This window comes from Amphiura filiformis, chromosome 5 (genome assembly GCF_039555335.1).
Source record: "Amphiura filiformis chromosome 5, Afil_fr2py, whole genome shotgun sequence".
NCBI lineage: Eukaryota > Metazoa > Echinodermata > Ophiuroidea > Amphilepidida > Amphiuridae > Amphiura > Amphiura filiformis.
Genome location: NC_092632.1, coordinates 39,316,428 through 39,334,939, shown reverse-complemented (window position 1 = coordinate 39,334,939; position 18,512 = coordinate 39,316,428). Strand labels below are relative to the sequence as shown.

Below are 18,512 nucleotides of genomic sequence, written 5' to 3'. Positions count from 1 at the left end.
CTCCATGCCTCTTCAGGGTTGTTTCTGAATGTAATCTCACAAAACAAGGTGGAATCATCTGCATAGAAGATGTATCACTGTTTTTCACACTCATCACCCAGGTCATCAATGAAGACAGAGAACAAAAGTGGCCCTAACTTCCCCTGGGGAAGTTGGGAACTGATGCATTGATGGAAAAAGTACTTGATAACTGGCAAAGACAACTTTGATGGAACGTTCTGTCAGGTATAGCTCCCAGTCCAGGTGAGCAGCTTGCAGGATACTCCTTTTTGCCATGAGTTTCAACCAAAGGCCATTATGCCAGCTGAACTTGTTAAATACTCCTTTGATGTCAGGGCATTGATGTCCTGATGTCCAGGGCATCAAAAGAAAAGTTTTTTAAAAAGTTTCTTGAAAAATTAGTCAGGCAAACATAAAGTTTGCATACATGTTTATATCACAATGCAATTTAAACATCTCCATTATCTTCATTCTACCAAGATTTAAGAGATCAGCTCTCTTTCTTGCTGCTTTATTGTTAAGCTGCTCCTGATACTTCAAATTGTATGCATGGCTGTCTTTATCAAAGGTGATGATGTAATGACTATGACAGTGAATACACCCAGTGTCTACATACATATACAAAGCACAATGCTCCTAAGCTACCCATTCCACTGATTCTAGCAGCTTCTGGACAAGATCATACTTGTATCATCATCCAGTCATCCAGCACATCACAACTGTTATACATATAACTTATTGGAACATTATGAAAATGAAACCACATCATAGCTTCAGAACTTGCTTTTACTGTTGTGCTGAAAGTGATAATGAAAAAGGTGGCGGTGATTATATTAACTTTGAGCTTTCTGATTCGGAGGAATGTGAAGAAATGTGTATCCAGAAAATTGATGAAAAGGATTATGGAGGTAAAAAGTGAACTGCTACTGTGTCACCAATGACCCTTTACATGGTCATCTCTATAAGGAGGTTCTACATGTATCTGTTAAGTTGTGTGTGTGTACCACAGAATTAAAACCAGAGAACCGGGACTCGACCGCCATCTTGATACAGGCATGGAGCAAAAATTGGGGGTTATTCGGTTTCCCTCGGAATGCCCTCGAGGCATTCGTTGTCATGCAAGTGTGACATGGATGATGGGCGCATTTGAGAGACGCACTTGATGCGACCTGCACGCGAGTACCAAGATGCTTCAGATGAGACGCAGAGTTGTTTTCGTTCATCTCCGCGCACCGTCGGCAAGGACCCGAATACCCCCAATTTTCTCCCCATAGCTGACGGCGCGATTGTACGTGGCGGTATAGGGAGTCCCGGTTCTCCTTCTCTAATTCTGTGGTGTGTACACATGTTAAATATATGCTTTAATTACTGCATACGCTTGCAAAAGCCTCCTGGCGCATTGCTAGAAAAGCGTGAGAAACAAAAATTGTGATTCAGTTTAGGATTTATGTACATGCACAGTACACTACATGTACACAAAGAAACTAAAGGATCAGACTTACTTTTATTAATCAACATTTTGCAACAAAAAAATGTTTTTTAACACTGAAAAACAAGAACAACTAGTGGCAAATGGTGGTCATAGACCACAAACCTAGCTGGGGCGTGTTGGGGTTGTGGAGGTATCTGACCCCTGCAAAATGTTCCAAAAATGTTCCCCTGGTCATAAGGTTTGTTGTTACCGAGTTTGAGTCCCACATTCCTTACAGATGTCCAGCCAGAAAATGCAATTTTAAGATTTGACCCCAGATAACCTTTGACCTGGCCCCTGCAAAGTGTTCCAAAATGCTCCCCTGGTCATTAAGTTTGTTGTCACCAAGTTTGAGCCCCGTATCCCTTACAGATGTACATTTCTAAGATTTGACCTCTGCATGACCTTTGACCCGCTATCTGCAAATGATTCGCCTGCGCATGAGATTTGTTGTCACAGAGTTTGAACCCCATACCCCTTACAGATATCCCAAAAATGAAATTAGAAGATTTTACCCCAGATAACCTTTGACCTGACCCCTGCAAAGTGTTCCAAAATGTTCCTCTGATCATTAAGTTTGTTGTCACCAAGTCTGAGCCCCATACCCCTTACAGATGTCCAGGAAATTCATTTCTAAAATTTGACCTCTGCATGACCTTTGACCTGACCCGTGCAAATTGTTCCCCTGGTCATGAGATTTGTAGACACTGAGTTTGAGCCCCATACCCCTTACAGATGTCCAGATAATGCAATTGTAAGATTTTACCCCTTAATGACCTTTGACCCCAATTCTGTATGCAAGTTATAGGTGTGTGGTATAGCCGATGCATATATGCAAATGATATCATTGTACTATATAATATGTGGCAGAAGATGCATTTTGAAGATATTTGGTTAAATACCGGAAATGCCCCTTTAATGACCTTTGCCCCCAATTCTGTTTAGACACTATGGGCACTGGATATAGCCAATACATATGTGCAAGTTCCGTAATTGTAGGGTGTAACATGTAGGAGTAGAAGCATTTTGAAATTTATTGCCAGAAAGAAGAAAGAAAGAAAGAAAGAACTAGTGGCAAATGATGGTCATAGACCACAAACCTAGCTGGGGCGTGTTGGGGTTGTGGAGGTATCTGACCCCTGCAAAATGTTCCAAAAATGTTCCCCTGGTCATAAGGTTTGTTGTTACCGAGTTTGAGTCCCATATTCCTTACAGATGTCCAGCCAGAAAATGCAATTTTAAGATTTGACCCCAGATGACCTTTGACCTGACCCCTGCAAAATGTTCCAAAAATGTCCCCCTGGTCATTAAGTTTGTTGTCACCAAGTTTGAGCCCCGTATCCCTTACAGATGTACATTTCTAAGATTTGACCTCTGCATGACCTTTGACCTGACCCCTGCAAAATGTTCCCCTGGTCATGAGATTTGTTGTCACAGAGTTTGAACCCCATACCCCTTACAGATATCCCAAAAATGAAATTAGAAGATTTGACCCCAGATAACCTTTGACCTGGCCCCTGCAAAGTATTCCAAAATGTTCCCCTGATCATTAAGTTTGTTGTCACCAAGTCTGAGCCCCATACCCCTTACAGATGTCCAGGAAATTCATTTCTAAAATTTGACCTCTGCATGACCTTTGACCTGACCTGTGCAAATTGTTCCCCGGTCATGAGATTTGTTGTCACCGAGTTTGATCCCCATACCCTTACAAATGTCCAGATAATGCAATTCTAAGATTTTGCCCTTTAATGACCTTTGACCCCAATTCTGTATGCAAGTTCTAGGCGTGGGGTATAGCCGATGCATATATGCAAATGACATCATTGTACTATATAATATGTGGCAGAAGAAGCATTTTGAAGGTATTTGGTTAAATACAGGAAATGCCCCCTTAATGACCATTTACCCCAATTCCGTTTAGACCCTATGGGCGCTGGATATAGCCAATACATATGTGCAAGTTACGTAATTGTAGGGTGTAACATGCAGGAGGAGAAGCATTTTCAAATTTATTGCCAGAAAGAAGAAGAAGGAAAGAAGAACTAGTGGCAAATGGTGGTCATAGACCACAAACCTAGCTGGGGCGTGTTGGTGTTGTGGAGGTATCTGACCCCTGCAAAATGTTCCAAAAATGTTCCCCGGGTCATGAGGTTTGTTGTCACCGAGTTTGAGTCCCGCATTCCTTACAGATGTCCAGAAAATGCAATTTTGATATTTGACCCCAGATGACCTTTGACCTGACCCCTGCAAAATGTTCCAAATATGTTTCCCTTGTCATCAAGTTTGTTGTCACCAAGTTTGAGCCCCGTGATGTCCAGAAAATACATTTATAAGATTTGACCTCTGCATGACCTTTGACCTGACCCCTGCAAAATGTTTCCCTGATCATGAGATATGTTGTCACAGAGTTTGGGCCCCATAACCCTTACAGATATCCAGAAAATGAAATTAATAAAATTTGACCCCAGATAACCTTTGACCTGACTCCTGCAAAGTGTTCCAAAATGTCCCCCTGATCATTAAGTTTGTTGTCACCAAGTCTGAGCCCCGTACTCCTTACAGATGTCCAGGAAATTCATTTCTAAAATTTGACCTCTGCATGACCTTTGACCTGACCCATGCAAATTGTTCCCCTGGTCATGAGATTTGTTGTCACCGAGTTTGAGCCCCATACCCCTTACAGATGTCCAGATAATGCAATTGTAAGATTTTGCCCCTTTAATGACCTTTGACCCCAATTCTGTATGCAAGTTCTAGGCGTGGGGTATAGCCGATGCATATATGCAAATGACATCATTGTACTATATAATATGTGGCAGAAGAAGCATTTTGAAGGTATTTGGTTAAATACAGGAAATGCCCCCTTAATGACCATTTACCCCAATTCTGTTTAGACCCTATGGGCGCTGGATATAGCCGATACATATGTGCAAGTGACGTAATTGTAGGGTGAAACATGTAGGAGGAGAAGCATTTTCAAATTTATTGCCAGAAAGAAGAAGAAGGAAAGAAGAAAGATCCGATAGCAAAACAGTACCTAGCTCGGGGTTGAAAACCCCAGCTAGGTAACTAGATCTGGTTACAGATCTGGACCTAGCCAAATGGAAATGCCAGTCTTAACTTAAAGTTTGACCTTTGACCGGCTATTATGGACATCTCACACCATTAATTGTGCATCACTGTAGCATGTAGGGGCTTTATCCGTCTTCCATAGGCTGAGATACAGCTACTTTTCCGTAATTTTAAACATTTTTTTGCAAATTTGACGTTTTGACCTCCTTAATGACCTTTGACCTAAATATAATAAAAACCTAATATACACCGAGAAAATGCATTGTTACAGTTTAAATTTAAAAAAATCTACTATGCTTAGTTATGGAGATAAAAATTCTTAAAGTTATTTAGCTTAAAACCGGAAATGACGTCTAAATGACATTTGACCAAAAAAATAAAAATACTATGCATACATCGGGTATCACTAATACATATATGAAATTTATGTCACTCCGGTCTGGTTACGTTTTGAGATATAAAAAAATTAACATATTTGATGATTTTTGGTTTTTGACCGGAAGCGATCCCTTAATGACATTTGACCCCAAAACTGTAGACACCCCAAAGACCCTGGTTGGTAGCAATGCATGTGTGCTAATGACAATACTCTACTATGTAATTAGTAAAGACAGTGATTTTTTGAATATTTTTAGCTTTCAGACCGGAAATGACCCCCTTAATGACCTTTGACCCAAATTCTGTGAATAATTTATAGGCATTGGATATAGCCAATGCATATGTGCAAGTGACGTCATTGTATGATGTAACATGTAGGAGAAAGAAGCATTTTGAAGATATTTGGTTTTATACGAAATGACCCCTTAATGACCTTTGACACCAAATTTGTGAATATCCTATAGACACTGGATATAGCCGATGCATATGTGTAAGTGACGTCATTGTAGGATGTAACATGTAGGAGAAGAAGCATTTTGAAATTTGTTGCCAGAAAGAAAGAAAGAAAGAAGAAAGACTAGTGGCAAATGGTGGTCATAGACCACAAACCTAGCTGGGGCGTGTTGGTGTTGTGGAGGTATCTGACCCCTGCAAAATGTTCCAAAAATGTTCCCCTGGTCATGAGGTTTGTTGTCACCGAGTTTGAGTCCCGCATTCCTTACAGATGTCCAGAAAATGCAATTTTGATATTTGACCCCAGATGACCTTTGACCTGACCCCTGCAAAATGTTCCAAATATGTTTCCCTTGTCATCAAGTTTGTTGTCACCAAGTTTGAGCCCCGTACCCCTTACAGATGTCCAGAAAATACATTTATAAGATTTGACCTCTGCATGACCTTTGACCTGACCCCTGCAAAATGTTTCCCTGATCATGAGATATGTTGTCACAGAGTTTGGGCCCCATAACCCTTACAGATATCCAGAAAATGAAATTAATAAAATTTGACCCCAGATAACCTTTGACCTGACTCCTGCAAAGTGTTCCAAAATGTCCCCCTGATCATTAAGTTTGTTGTCACCAAGTCTGAGCCCTGTACTCCTTACAGATGTCCAGGAAATTCATTTCTAAAATTTGACCTCTGCATGACCTTTGACCTGACCCATGCAAATTGTTCCCTGGTCATGAGATTTGTTGTCACCGAGTTTGAGCCCCATACCCCTTACAGATGTCCAGATAATGCAATTGTAAGATTTTGCCCTTTAATGACCTTTGACCCCAATTCTGTATGCAAGTTCTAGGCGTGGGGTATAGCCGATGCATATATGCAAATGACATCATTGTACTATATAATATGTGGCAGAAGAAGCATTTTGAAGGTATTTGGTTAAATACAGGAAATGCCCCCTTAATGACCATTTACCCCAATTCTGTTTAGACCCTATGGGCGCTGGATATAGCCGATACATATGTGCAAGTGACGTAATTGTAGGGTGAAACATGTAGGAGGAGAAGCATTTTCAAATTTATTGCCAGAAAGAAGAAGAAGGAAAGAAGAACTAGTGGCAAATGGTGGTCATAGACCACAAACCTAGCTGGGCGTGTTGGTGTTGTGGAGGTATCTGACCTCTGCAAAATGTCCCACAAATGTTCCCCTGGTCATGAGGTTTGTTGTCACTGAGTTTGAGTTCCGTACTCCTTACAGATGTCCAGAAAATGCAATTTTAAGATTTGACCCCAGATGACCTTTGACCTGACCCCTGCAATATGTTCCAAAAATGTTCCACTGGTCATCAAATCTGTTGTCACCGAGTTTGAGCCTCGTACCCCATACAGATGTCCAGAAAATACATTTCAAAGATTTGACCTCTGCATGACATTTGACCTGACCCCTGCAAATATTCCCTGGTTACTGAGATTTATTGTCACTGAGTTTGAGCACCATACACCTTACAGATATCCAGAAAATAAAATTATAAGATTTGACCTCTGCATGACCTTTGACCTGACACCTGCAAAGTGTTCCAACATATTCCCCTGATCATTAAGTTTGTTGTCACCAAGTTTGAGCCCCATACCACTTACAGATGTCCAGATAATGCAATTGTAAGATTTCACCACTTTAATGACCTTTGACCCCAATTCTGTATGCAAGTTTTAGGCGTGTGGTATAGCCGATGCATATATGCAAATGACATCATTGTACTATATAATATGTGGCAGAAGAAGCATTTTGAAGGTGTTTGGTTAAATACCGAAATGCCCCTTTAATGACATTTCACCCCAATTCTGTTTAGACACTATGGGCACTGGATATAGCCGATATATATGTGCAAGTTACGTAATTGTAGACTGTAACATGTAGGAGGAGAAGCATTTTAAAAGTTTGTTGACAGAAGAAGAAACAGGACCTAGCTCGGGGGGTTGTAAACCCCCCAGCTAGGTAAGAAAGAAGAAAGATCGGATAGCAAAACAGTAAAAACTAGTGGCAAATGGTGGTCATAGACCACAAACCTAGCTGGGGCGTGTTGGTGTTGTGGAGGCATCTGATCCCTGCAAAATGTTCCAAAAATGTTCCCCTGGTCATGAGGTTTGTTGTCACCGAGTTTGAGTCCCGTACCCCTTACAGATGTCCAGAAAATACATTTATACGATTTGACCTCTGCATGACCTTTGACCTGACCCCTGCAAAATGTTCCCCTGATCATGAGATATGTTGTCACATAGTTTGGGCCCCATAACCCTTACAGATATCCAGAAAATTAAATTATAAAATTTGACCCCAGATAACCTTTGACCTGACTCCTGCAAAGTGTTCCAAAATGTCCCCCCGATCATTAAGGTTGTTGTCACCAAGTCTGAGCCCCTGCACTTTTACAGATGTCCAGGAAATTCATTTCTAAAATTTGACCTCTGCATGACCTTTGACCTGACCCGTGCAAATTGTTCCCCTGGTCATGAAATTTGTTGTCACCGAGTTTGAGCCCCATACCCCTTACAGATGTCCAGATAATGCAATTGTAAGATTTTGCTCCTTTAATGACCTTTGACCCCAATTCTGTATGCAAGTTCTAGGCGTGGGGTATAGCCGATGCATATATGCAAATGACATCATTGTACTATATAATATGTGGCAGAAGAAGCATTTTGAAGGTATTTGGTTAAATACAGGAAATGCCCCCTTAATGACCATTTACCCCAATTCTGTTTAGACCCTATGGGCGCTGGATATAGCCAATACATATGTGCAAGTTACGTAATTGTAGGGTGTAACATGCAGGAGGAGAAGCATTTTGAAATTTATTGCCAGAAAGAAGAAGAAGAAGAAGGAAAGAAGAAAGATCGGATAGCAAAGCAGTACCTAGCTCGGGGGTTGAAAACCCCCAGCTAGGTAAAGATCCGATAGCAAAACAGTACCTAGCTCGGGGGGTTGAAAACCCCCCAGCTAGGTAAAGAAAGATCCGATAGCATCACAAGACCTAGCCGGTGTCCCGGCTAGGTAACTAGTGGCAAATGGTGGTCATAGACCACAAACCTAGCTGGGGCATGTTGGTGTTGTGGAGGTACATGTATCTGACCCCTACAAAATGTTCCAAAATGCTCCCTGGTCATGGGGTTTGTTTTCACCGAGTTTGAGTCCCGTACTCTAACAGATGTCCAAAAATTCAATTCTAAGATTTGACCCCAGATGACCTTTGACCTGACCTATGCATGATGTTCCATAATGTTCCCCTGGTCTTGAGGTGAGCCCCGTACCTCTTACAGATATCCAGAAAATGAAATTCTACGATTTGACCCCAGATGACCTTTGACATGACCCTTGCACGGTGTTCCAAAATGTTCCCCAGGTCAGTAAGTTTGTTGTTGTGGAGTTTGAGCCCCGTACCCCTAACAGATGTCCAGAAAATGCATTTAGAAAATTTGACCTCTACATGACCTTTGACCTGACCCCTGCAAATGTTCCCCTGGTCATGAGATTTGTTGTCACTGAGTTTGAGCCCCATACCCCTTGCAGATATCCAGAAAATGAAGTTATAAAGATTTGACCCCAGATAACCTTTGACCTGACCCCTGCAAAGTGTTCCAACATGTTCCCCTGATCATTAAGTTTGTTGTCACTAAGTTTGAGCCCCTGCATTACTCTTTACAGATGTCCAGGAGATGCGTTTCTAAAATTTGACCTCTGCATGACCTTTGACCTGACCCCGCAAAATGTTCCCTGGTCATGAGATTTATTGTATCGAGTTTGAGCCCCATACTCCTTACAGATGTCCAGATAATGCAATTGTAAGATTTTACCCCTTAATGACCTTTGACCCCAATTCTGTGTGCAAGGTATGGGCACTGGGTAAAGCCGATGCACATGTGTAAGTGACGTCATTGTGCTATGTAATATGTGGCAGAAGAAGCATTTTGAAGATATTTGGTTATATGCCGAAAATGTCCCTTTAATGACCTTTGATCCCAATTCTGTTTGCACCATATGGGCACTGGATATAGGCGATACATATGTGCAAGTTACGTAATTGTAGGGTGTAACATGTTGGAGGAGAAGCATTTTGAAATTACCTAGTTTTTGTTGCCAGAAGAAAGCAGAATCGGATAGCATTAGAATACCTGGCTGGGGGGTGTAAACCCCCCCAGCTAGGTAAAGATCCGATAGTAAAAACAGTACCTAGCTCGGGGGTTGAAAACCCCCAGCTAGGTAAAGATCGGATAAGAGTAGCATAACAGTATTTAGCTCGGGGTTGAAAACCCCCAGCTAGGTAAGAAAAAAGAAAGTAAAATCAAGACTGTCAGATTCTGATCCATTAAAAATGTTTACCAGTAAACAACCCGGTAGTAGAAACAACCTGGCAGGTTTGTTTCTTGTATGTATTTCTAGAGTTTCTTAGTGGAGAGTTATACATGTAAGCTGACATGGTGCATGCTTTGCATAGTGGTGGAGTTGTGTTTTAACATGGAAATTGTTTTAATTTAAGTTGTGCATGATTGAGGATGGGTGTGTCAGAGTATGTGCACTTCTGTAACATTTCTTGGTATTTTTCATTTTGTTAGGTTAAAATTAATGAGTGTACTTTTAGTTAATTCAAAAACAACAACACTGTCAGCAACAACATAACAACAGAAATGGTAGTGGTCACCAACACCATATAGTTTCACTGCATGTATATATTATGTCCGTTCCTCAAAAGAGGATTTTCTATTTCGTTAGACTTCAAAGAGGATTTTATTACAGTACACACAGGCCCGGCCCAAAAATACTTTTATAATAAAATAATTATAACTCAAATATTCCCCGATTATTTAAATATGCTTATTTATACATTTGTGACGTGTCATGTCAAAAGCAGACACTTTTGGGCAGGATCGTAAATGGAGAAATAGCCAAAAATCTGCCCGGGGTGATTTTTTTTCACAATTTGGGTTTGTTGGGAATTTGTGATGTTATTAATGTTAAAAATATTGTCTGATAGTTTCAGACTGGAATATAACTGGCATCTTGTATTTTTTGAGACATTTTTCAAGGTAATTCCTACTCTCAACATTGTCAATAATAGTTTTAAAGGCCGATATCTCAATTTCCAATTTTATAATACCATAACTTACGAACTCATTATCTTCCCTTAGGAATGTCCGATTTCTTTGGTGTCATGGAGCAAAATATCTCTATATTTAAGATATGTAAAAACCTCAAAATTTATAACATGCCCAAAAGTGTCTGATTTTGACATGACACGTCACATTTAGAATGTAAAATTTTAAAATGCTTGAGTGTTAGTGAAAATATTGCGATAGAAAGTGTTGTTGCTCAATAACAAAAAGGTTACATACAAGTACAAAATGAAATTTAAACTCATCTTCAACTAAACCCGAGTTGCAAACTTTGCAAAATCTTTCTTCCCAAGGTATACATTTGTAGTAGATCCACCTCATCAATTCAACATGACAAGTATTAAATTTGATAGCAGAATTCTCAAAATAAATTTTTTGATTACATAATAAGTATTTATCACAAGTAATCTCTTATTTGAAAACAGTATTGAATAACTCAATTTAGAGTTGGGGCTCAAAAAGAGATAAAAACAAATTATTGTTGATAACAACTTTTTCAAGCCAAACACTATCCCAAGGATAGACATAATGATTTACCACTTATCTTTTTTTGAATAGAAAATTGCTGAAAATAAAAATAAACTATGACCCTGTTCACATTAGAAAAAAATTTCTTTCGACAAACCTCCAAAGAAGATTAAAAATACATATTTATAGAATATGTCTGTTTAATACCATATATCTGTATGTCTCTGTGTCAAAAAGTCGGGTAGTTATGTTAAAAGTAAATATCCGAAAATACAAGAAATAATCCCTAGTGCGCGCCCCTATTGCAATATCAATATGCATAACTTTCTGTGTCTAGGATGTACCAATACCGATCTGATGTAGGGGAAGGTGGGGCATAACGGACCCCCGGGGCAAAACGGACCCATAGGGAAAATAGGCCTTGGCAATACTGTCGTCTATGCAAATTATATCGAGGAACACAAGTATGGCCAAACAGATTTACAACAAAAATTTGATCTGAAACAATCTACTGACATCCGAGCAAGATCGAGTCAAAAAATTACAACCTGTCTGACGTAAGATATGAAGATGTTTAATGTGCTGAAATTTTACTTCATTAATATCGGATTCTTAAATAATTGTGTATATGTAAACACTAAGGTACTAGCTTTGACCTGTATGTACTGCATGGGCTATATGCTACAATGTATTATGCATGCAACCTATTCCTAAAAATCAGATGGGGCAAAACGGAACCCCTAGTGTAGGGCATAACGAACAGGGTTCCGCTTTTGCCCCACAGATGGGTTCCGTTTTGCCCCAATTGTACATAAATACGTCTTCACTCAAAGAAATGTAGGCGTTATCTAGGGGCCTACTCGAGCATGGTAAACACTTTGCTGAAACATAGGCATATTAAACTAGGCCTACAGATAGAATTAATGATTAAAAGTTAACTTACTCTACAGAGATGGGTAGGCCTACTCAATATTTCTTTCTAATCAAATATTGGTCATACATATTATAGGCCTACTAGGTCTATAAGAAGTTAACTCACTCCACAGAGATGGTAGGCCCACTTAATATTGTAACTGAATATAGGCCAACATATAACTAGGCCTAGGGCCTACCGATGGAACTACTGATATAAGTTTACACCCAGGGTCCCGCTTTGCCCCATAGGGGGGCCCCGCTTTGCCCCGATAGTGGGGCAAAACGGATTTATTTTTTTGAAAATATTTCTTCATATTTATAAAAACTGTAAGATTCAAGTTATATTGGTTAATGGTATATTAAAGGTAAATACAATCTTCAACTGAACATATAATTTTTACAGTCATATTACTTATGGTGACGTCACAGAGCATCCTTGAAGTTAGGTGTTCCGTTATGCCCCACCTTCCCCTATGCCCATTTATATTATTATCATCGATGAATACAAGATGGTGGCTTGCATGTCAACACAAAACAAAGATATTTATCTTCACTATCAAAGTCATAATCGACCGTTTTGTGTATTTTAATTGTGTGTATACTGTAACATACTACTCTGTCAGGATCAATGATAGCCGTGAAGTTCTGTAAACTCAGTAGTCTGTAGACTCAGTAAGTTTGTTCATCATATTTATGCATGAGCTCATGATTAGCAAAATGTTAATGCTGTGAAAATGGGCTTCTCCAAGAAGAATTAAGAATATTCTTATAAGAATAATATCTTCAAATTTACCCCCCAATGAAAGAGAGAGAGAGAGATTCTACTAAATTATTTAACAATTTTAAATTTTTATTCTTTCAGGAACAAGAGCAGATGATCTGTCTCTAGCTGAGCAAGGTGGCAAACATGGGTCAGGTAGTGAGAGTATAGCCTCATCAGAAAGACTAGGAGGCTATGAAGGCGATACTCAGAATATAGTAGGAGAACCAGCTGATGAAGGACTTATTGCAGGAGTTGGTGATGACATACTTTATCCTGAGGTAAGCTAGCTTGGAAGGTCCAAAGGCCATCTTAAGGGTAGACGAGGTATTGTTGGTCGAAGCAACCTAAAAATCTATTTTCATTATCTAGATCAATATACATATTATTGAAAATTAACACCTTGATGTTTTGCAAAAGTTCATTCTACAAATCGTATACTTTGCAAACTTGCTTAATTTATTGTTGTTAATGAGTTATGTACGTTTTACAAAAGTGTTTTACAAAAAGTGTCTTTACAACGTAACTCAAGAACCGCACCACCTATAAAAGTATATCTGTGACATTTTAATTCTTCTACACGCTCACTATGAATTGAGCAATGCAGTTTTTGCCAAAGCTCACTACCATTCATAAGATGCTGTGAACTACCAAATCACAACAGTTTAAAATAATTAATAACCTTATTTTCATAGTTCATCTCAAAGCCCTTCCCAAGTTAAAAACCTAATGCGATTTTTTTATCTGTGAGAGGTGCTTTTTGACAAGAATAAACCACCGTTTTATCTCTCACGGAAGTTAAACTGTGGTCAAGATGAAGAATTTTATTGAGATTTACGATTTAGTCTAGACATCGTCAGACATCAAAATAGCCTATGTCATAGTCGAATTTTGATAAAAAATATATTATTTTATTTAATCATGATGAACGATTCCGTTGAACTCAAAATTATACTGATGTTTATTAAACATGTTAAAATTAAGTCTTCAATAGTAAAATGGTCATAAAGAGTTTATATAATTAGATGATTAGTGACATTAAAAGTTATTGAATGCAAAATATCTTGCATAATTATAATGGCTCACTTCAATACTAAACAATTTTGGAATCTACCAGTTTATTGATCGCGAATAATACAAATAAGTGTTTTATGCTTATTGGGGGATAACCCTATTGGTTTTGGATATCGATTGTCTTTAAAATTACATAATAATATCAAATATCGCCCCCTTTATGCTGCTTTGTGAAAAAACAAGAGCATTTTCAGCGTAAATGTGAATAAATAGCCAAATTTGCAATTCAATTATGCCTTGGTATACGTGAATTGCATTCTGGGCAGGCAAGCAACAACAACAATTCCCGTTCGTATGACGAATGCTGACATGCTGTACAATGCCCGGCCCGTATTGAACAGAAAATATTTGTGTTTTTTTCGTACCGTTTCAGAAAAAAAGGAAACAATATATTTCCCCTTGCAATATGTACATTTCAAATGAATATAAAAAGTTTGGGTTAAAATGGAGAGCAAAAAACTTCTGATACCGGTTTTGAACCGAGTACCTCGGGGTAACAGCATAACGCTAACCAATTGAGCTAAACCGCCCACGATGTCCATCGTGGAAATTAATTATTAAATACGCCGCACCGTCTCCTCAGCAGTTAGTGTGGTTCGCTTTTTCACAGAATGTGTATAACGCGAAACCAAAGTAGCTGTTGAGGAGACTGTTGATTCGCAATTAATTCCCTCCTCAGAAATCCGAAGTAATTTTTTGTATTTACAAACTGGTAAACACCGCTGTGTTTCATGAAATACATCGACTTGGAGCGCCAAATTTCAGGATAGTAATGAGAAAAATAGTATCTATTATGTGATACCAAAACCTCATCAACAATGAAAAAATCGGGGATGATGCTGTCGATCGGTTACGGACCTTTAAATGTAATAGCCAGAGTATGCAAAATGGGCAAGTGGACTACGGAGAAGTCTAGACGATGTCAGATGTGAGATTTTTGTGTGGCGGATTTGGAAAAAAAAACAGCAACAAAAACTGAAATTTTCTCAATCCAGCAGGTTTAATGCGCAAAAAGCGGGCAATTGTACTATAATGTGCGCTGGGGCTTTGAGACAGAACTATATATTAAATTAAGATGGCCTTATTTAATGCTGGTGATCGCAAAATGATTTGCAAAAAAATGTGGAGAAAGGGGGGAGAGGATGACAAAGGGAGGAAAGAAAATGTGAGGAGAGAGAAAGAGAATGAGAATAAAAATTCCCTTTAAAAGGGAAGGCCAGCCTCAATGCAGAAGAGGTCTTGTAAATAGTTTGGGTCACCGTGAAAGGCATTTTTTAGGATCACGCTTACATCCATGTTACATGACTGTTCACCAAACCATCAATGGTGAGAACATGCACACTGAAACAGCAAAAAACATTAACTCCTATAACTCCTGTCAACTCTTTAATTCATTACTCCAAATTGTTCTGTATTTTTGTCTTTACTGCTTTTTACCCATGCTTAGTATTATTAAAATCAAGAAATTCACTGGAGTTGTTAGTTAATTTGCTATGTAAACTCAACTTACATGCACATTTTATTTTAAAATGATTTTATATTATTTCGCAATGTATAGTTTACTATAAAGTAGATAGTGGCAAGCACATGATAAAGGACTGATCATTCACTACAATCTTCACTTTTAAACTGTATTTTTTGAATGTGTTGATTGTTAGTCCGAAACTCCTGCAAAGCCATGGACCATGATGGCATCTGACCTCTGGGGGGGGGGGGGCACTCAAACTTTAGAAGTGACGGGTATGTACCTACCGGGTCGCTAAGTAGGGGCCTATCGGGTACAAAGCGTTATTTAAAAAAGGGGTCATTGGGTACAAGCAAAATAAAACAGGGGGTCATTGGGTATAATATTTTGAAAAAGGGGTCATTGAGTATAAGATTTCAAAAAAGGGTCATCGGATAGAAAATTTTGAAAAAATGGAGCAAAATTTGAAAGTTTCGCATTATTTTTGGCATTTTGATGATGCTATTCTAGAAAATCTAGAAAAAAGGGGGTCAATGGGTAGCCGCAACCAAAAAAAGGGGGGTCATCAGGTACGACTTTAAAAAAAAGGGGGTCATCGAGTATAGTCGACTTCAAAAGAGGGGGCCTATTGACAGGCACATACCGTCACTTCCAAAGTTGAGTGCCCCACCCCCCCCGGGTCTTACCTACTCCATTCTGTAATAGTCTGCATTGTGTGTTTTCTCAGTCTTCAATCATTTTGTTGAATGTAATTTTATGAATCAAATAAAAAAAAAAAAGTGGCCTCACTTTAGTTATGTGTCATTTTACAGTATTTATAATTTATAAAGTAAGACAATAATTTATTTATTTTCTATAAGTGCATGTCAAAATATCGGATATATTGTTCAATATTATAGCTAGCCCCTAAAAACTTTATTTTCCATCGGATTTTTCCCGTTGAAAAGACAAAACTGATGTTAAAGATAGCAATAATATCATCAATAACATTTTGAGTCAATTTTATCCATAAAACGATACAGGATAGGATAGATAATTACTTTGACTTCAATGTGGTCCATATAATCAAGATTTTGATTCTACAACATTATTAGATCTGTTATCAACATATCAATTATGCACTCCAGGCAACCAAACATCATGCTATGCTATGACCTCGTTCCAGTGATCATTCCCCGCTAATTACTAATTGTTGACCATGTCATTTTTTTGATATGCTGATAGCTGAACAAGTTTATGTTTTATATGTGTAGGCCTAACCTATGATAACTTTTTAAGTCATAATTAATTCAAACATAACTTTGGCAATACTCAAATCGTTTTCGTTCGTTGAAACGGCAAAACATACTTTCTTTTCCTTGCAAATCGAATTAGCAGACACCAAAAACATTTCCACCACAAGAAGTAAAAAAAATAATTCATACCAATAGAAGAAGGCTATAATCTTAGTTAATCTTTAGTGTACACAAATCCCATCTCAGAATTAGGTACCAGCCCTATGGGCTGGCGAAAAAGGGAGAGGGGAAAAAGGAGAGTGAGAAAATAATGAGAAAATGAGCCAGAGAGGGTGAGGAGGGTTGTGGGTAGCTGCATGGTGGCAATAAAATACATAACAAAATAGCCTAATATTTGTATAAGGTAATATTTAGAGTAACTCAATTATAAAAAATGCCTCCTTTGGCCTACATGCATGACCAGATCGTACACAAATGTAAAGGCCTATATGGAAGACAAGCAAGCTTACTGTGACGCATGACACTTGGAATGGAAGATTCAAATATTTTGTGATAATAAATTTTAAGAAATGTCTAAAGAAAAAAATACACATAGAGCCTGTATTCATTTATTCAGTAGAGTTTTTATAATTTAAAATTAGATTCAGTCAGGTCACAGCAAACAAGACATTTTTGTTAATGCCTATTGATGTTCTGATCAAAAATGGTATTGTCAGTATAAAGATTAAACTGCCTCTGAGAATATTTTTGTGATTGTAACTAAATAATAATAATAATAATAATATTATGCAGTATTTTCTTTCAATTAATGCTAATGTCATATCATGATCAATTGTCCGGGCAATTGTCCAACAATAATATAGTATAAATCTACTCTCTCATAAATATTTCATTGTTACATCTATGCCAGCATCTATACATAATATCATGAATATATAATAAGGTATTTGCATAGCTCTTTTATTTAGCTTCATCATTCATGTAAAATCTTTTACAATATGCCAATTTCAGGGACTATTTCCAAGAACCAGAAAGAGCCTCTGATTCCTCGTACACTGCAAAAACAGCAGAGCAACACTTAATAATAAACACTAAATGGCTAAGGTTTGTGCAGTGTAGGTACTATAGGGGTGTTAATGTATTATTAACACTAAATCATTAACAAAAATATGAAGATGTTTGTTTTCTAACACAAGATAATGTTGCAAGTATGTTTTTAACACTGTTAATAATAACATAAACATCTTCATATTTTTCACATGTTTTAGTGTTTAAGAAATTAACACCCCTAGACCTTCACTGTACAAACCTTAGCCATTAAAGTGTTTAAGTGTTTTCTAAGTGTTGCTCTGCTGTTTTTGCAGCATATTAAGGTGTAGTTTATTAATGCAAATAATTATGTCTGGGATTTTGTGGTTCTTGGGGAGATTGGGAGGTTCCAATTAGGAAAAAAATAATTTCCCATTGAACCATGTGTAAAAATATTTACATTTCTCCTGATTTTGGATTTTGTGATGTTGGAGACGAATAGATTGGTTTACATCTGGCGATCAACTCCCCACATCACATAATTGGTTAGTAGCATGTAAAGGGAAGGTTGATTCATCTGTGCATACGTGATCAGAGAAAAGGAATCGTAGAAAATGATGGGGACAAATGATGGTACATTATACAAAAAAACTTTTCTAGGCATTGTTGAAATGATGCCTTCAGGAAAGAAAGTTTCACATTACTAGCATTTGAGATGTTTTGTATGTTTGAAAGTGCAAAATTAATAAGGCAGACTGTTTTACTACTCCTATCAAAACTTTCAGTTGCCTCAAAAATCGTTTCTGAGTAGGTGCATCGGATCCAAACTAGTATTTTTTAATTCGGTCTCCGAATCCTGGGGCAGGAGGTCTCCATGGTTGAAAGTATACAGGTACAATGTATGCTCCACTATTTTGGGGTACCTTTTCAGCGATTTTGGTATATCGATGGGTGGGTTTTCAGTGGAGACCAATGGAAAAATGAAGCATTTGGAAAAAGGTATCCTTAAAAGTGCCTAATTATGGCAAAT

General features: G+C 38.1%; 1 protein-coding gene across 7 annotated transcripts in view; it reads left to right on the top strand.

The window, feature by feature from the left end:
* LOC140153103 (synaptotagmin-16-like) overlaps positions 1-18,512 on the top strand; it is a 90,254-nt gene that overhangs the window by 60,317 nt on the left and 11,425 nt on the right. For 6 of the 7 annotated variants that reach the window (XM_072175727.1, XM_072175731.1, XM_072175729.1 and 3 more), the window contains one exon: positions 12,782-12,960. In XM_072175727.1, the coding sequence (XP_072031828.1) occupies positions 12,782-12,960 (179 nt within the window). Of the gene's footprint in view, positions 1-646; positions 909-12,781; positions 12,961-18,512 lie in introns of those variants that run through there. The other variant, XM_072175733.1, reaches the window with a different exon arrangement.